General features: G+C 53.4%; 1 protein-coding gene across 5 annotated transcripts in view; it reads left to right on the forward strand.

The window, feature by feature from the left end:
- The window catches only part of LOC113216731 (protein doublesex), a 166,377-nt gene that overhangs the window by 107,391 nt on the left and 55,281 nt on the right, over positions 1-3,705 (forward strand). For all 5 annotated transcript variants that reach the window (XR_008011189.1, XR_008011188.1, XM_052267777.1 and 2 more), the window contains exon 4: positions 1,593-1,715. Coding sequence is in view for 3 of the 5 variants with exons in the window: in XM_052267777.1 (XP_052123737.1) it covers positions 1,593-1,715 (123 nt within the window). In the remaining 2 variants the exon portion in view is untranslated. The remainder of the gene's footprint in view (positions 1-1,592; positions 1,716-3,705) is intronic.

The raw sequence follows: 3,705 nt of genomic DNA on the forward strand, positions 1-3,705 counted from the left end.
CTCTCTCCTCTCTCTCTCTCCTCTCTCTCTCCTCTCTCTCTCCTCTCTCTCTCCTCTCTCTCTCCTCTCTCTTGCATTTCTCCCTCCATCCCTCCATCTTCGTTCGCGCACTCTTCTGTGCCTCGCATCGTCGGTATAGAATGCGTATGGAGAAGAAGAGGAAGCTGCTGCAGCAGCAACGCGTCGTAATAAAAACTTGGGAAATCAAAACTTTGAATTGTAGCACGCTGTAAAACTGGGCGCGCACTACTCTCGGTGTCTGCACAGCTCTGCTCGCCACGTATGGCTGTACCACTGCAGTGGTGTGCGTGCATGTGTACGTGTTCTGCCATCACACGGCCGTCTCGCGTCAATACTCCAGCGTGTGCGTGTGTGTGTGACAGAGAGAGAGAGAGTGCGGGAGAGGGAGACAGAGTGCTGTTGCCTTTGGAGCTGATTTACTGCACGTCCCTTATTGTATACCTGGGGCCCAGCGCGGCCGGTGCAGTGTGCAATGCTCATTGCAGGCGCAACACTCTTTAACCCTTTCTCGAGCCGCCCCACCGGCGCGCGCGCGGGCCCGGGGCCGTGACCGCGGCCGAGGTTCGCGGATTAGGAAGGGGCGTATGTGAGTGAGCGAATGGCTGTGTCACCGCTCTGCGCTCGCCGCCATATTCTACGGCTCTTGCCACTTTTTCATGAAAACCTGCAGATTTTTATGGGCCTTCTTCTTCTTCTTCTTCTTCTTCTTCTTCTTCTTCTTCTTCTTCTTCTTCTCCCCCTTCTTCCTCTTCTTCTCCCTTTTGTACGACCGTACAAACGAACAGTGTGAGAAAATGTAGACGTTTCCTTATGGGGCGTCGCCGGATATATACGAACGGTTTTAAAAAGAAGTTACGAGCCCAACGTAAAGCCCTACTGCGCCGGCGGGCACAATATGCGTGCAAGGGGGACAAGAGGGAAAGAAAAGGAGAGAGGGGGGGGGGAGGTTAGGAAAGAGGAGGAATAAGCGCGGGAATAAAGGGTGATCGTCGGCGACATTTTATGATTAATAACATTCCCGTGGGGGGTTGACGAGGTGAGCGAAGACGGACTGCCCCCCCTCTATAATTCCCCCTCCTGCGCCTTTCGTCTGGGAGCACCTAGCCCTCCCCCTCCTCTCCTTGTCATACTCTCCCCTTCTCTCTCTCTCTCTCTCTCTCTCTCTCTCTCTCTCTCTCTCTCTCTCTCCCTCCCTCTCTGTCCCTCTTGTGTAGGGTGCAGTTACGGCGGCCCAATAAATGCCATCTGCATTCGGCCGAAGCGTTTACTGCTTTTCGAACAAGAGCGGGAAGAGAGGGGGAGGGGGGAAGCTCTTAAAAGAATCGCTGACTGGCGGCAGCAGCAGGCTCGGTGCACAAGGAGAAGGGATCTTTCTCTCTCTATAACAAGGATAGAGCAGGTCAGCGTGTGCCCGGGGGCGGGCGGCTAGTGGGCCCTTATAAGGGTATGGAATAAACCCCTGCGATGTGCGCTTAAAACGGCTGGAGGCGGGTGGTGGCGCACGGGGGAAATCTGTGGCCTGTGTGAGAAATATAGTTTTATATTCATATTCATGACCAATCCGATTTCAGGTGCGGGGCTTCGGTGCCCTGCCCAGCCCAGCCGCCTGTCGCCGGAAGACCGCGTGGACGCGGCGCGCGGACAGCTGGCGCAGCAGCTGCATGCTGGGCTTCAGCGCCCCATCCGCACGAGCTGTAAGTCGCTGCTCCAGGGGCTGCAGGGCCACGTGGACAAGGCACTCCTGGAAATGGCTATGAGGTTCAAGCAGCATTCAGATGCGGGGCCTCAGTGCCCTTCCGACCCCGGGTGTTTGTCGCTGTCTTCCGAGCGGGAGCACCAAGACCACGACCAGCTGGTGAAACTCGAACCGGGATCCGATCCTGGTCGTCGGTGCCCCGCTTATCCCAGGTGTCCGCTGGTGTTCGCCTGTGCGCGGGAGCTCCAGAATCACGTGGACGTGGCGCACCTGCAGCTCGTGCCGCTGGAGCACGCGGAGAAGCTGTTGGGATTGATGCACCTGGCTGGGCTATGTCCACCCACGAACTGACCGATCGGGTCGCCGAGCTCATGGAACTGACATGATATTTTTTATTGAAATGTGTTTGTTATACTTTCGTACTGAACTCTATATTTAATCCGCAATTCTCATCGCTAATTTTCCTGTCTATTCTCTCTGGATGGTTTTGGGTTTTACCATGGTCCTCCGCCGCTTTTTCTCGGTTTCGTTTCTCTGGTGTTTTTTTTTTTTTTTTTTAGCCCTCCCTATTCTGCCTAGAAAAGCTATCTAGCGGGCTTATGCAAACGACCTCGTGTCTGTCTGTCCGTCTGTCTGTCTGTCTGTTCCACTAGAAGGAGATGTGCTAGAGACTTCAAATTTTCGGGGTATCTTAGGTTCACTCCTAGAAAAAGAAACGCCTACGGCAAATCCTGGCAACCACCCATAAGAGGTTGAAAGAGGGTATCAAAGAAAACGGAGTTGCCTCCGGAGGGAAAGTGAAGCTGGCAACTTCGTTTGGCAGAAGGGCGGGCCTGCTTGTTTTCAGTTTGGTTTTCTTTTCTGGTTTTTCAATTTCCTCGAATAAGTCGGGTTCCTTTGGTGGTTTTTTGATTTCCTCGAATTTAGTCCCGTTTCTTTGGTGTTTTTTCTTTATTTCTTCGAATTTCTATCTAATGTTAAAGTTTTAGACCTGTGACTTTTTCTTCGTTTGTACCACAACATCTTTTCTCCCTCTACTTATTGAGAATCATGAATAACCTTCGCCTAAAATGACCATCACCACGTCTCTAGTTGCCTAATTTTTAGCAGCGTGTAACTAACTGAACTAGACAATAATTTTGCTTGTAGCATGACTGCGAACAGATCTCAAATCGGCTGCCGTGGGAAAATTGGAAGGATACTAACCACAATCAGTGTTACTGACTATTGCTTTTGTCAAGTAAATATATTTTTGTACCACATTGATCTCTTATTTCGCTTGCATTTTTATTTAAAATGTCTGACCTAAAGCTCTCACTGCTGCGTGGGGTGCGGGGGCGTGTGTCGCTCCCCCTCCCCCCTTTTTCCTCTCTGCAAGGCCCCTCTCGCCCATAACTCGGACCCCATGTCAAAGCAAAAGACGAAAACATCGCGGCCAGAAAAATAATTTCGGGTCGGCTTTTTCGGCCGTCCTTTGGCGCGCGCGCGCGGTTTCTTTGCGTTAAGCTCGCAGCAATTTTCCCTTGAACATTTTAAACTCAAATATTTTTCTCTCCCGACTGCTCGACTTTAACCGCTTACATTTTGGCGAGCGAGGGCTGCTGCAACATGTGTGTACGGCGGCGCTACGCATGCCGCGGCTCGTGGACAGCGTGGACTCCGGCCTGTTCATGTTCATATATTTTTTTTCCGAACGACGACGGCGGGGCACACTTTTACACCACGCGCTTAATTGAGCAATGAGCGAGCGGTGAGCTGCTGGAGGAGGCAGGGCTCGTGCCGCGGCGTAACTTAGTTGCTCCGTCCGCCCCGCCACGCCCCGCCACGCCCCGCCACGCCCCGCCACGCCCCGCCACGCACAAACAGGCTGGTCTCTAGGTTGGCTGGTGCGCGCTGCGGCGGCGGACGCGATGGACCGCTGATCGGGGCGGAGAGCGGTCTACCTCACTGCAGTGGCGCGAGGACCGGTCAGGGAGAGGGTGGGGAAG

This window comes from Frankliniella occidentalis, unplaced genomic scaffold, assembly GCF_000697945.3.
Source record: "Frankliniella occidentalis isolate FOCC.00 unplaced genomic scaffold, Focc_3.1 Scaffold59, whole genome shotgun sequence".
NCBI classification, from domain to species: domain Eukaryota; kingdom Metazoa; phylum Arthropoda; class Insecta; order Thysanoptera; family Thripidae; genus Frankliniella; species Frankliniella occidentalis.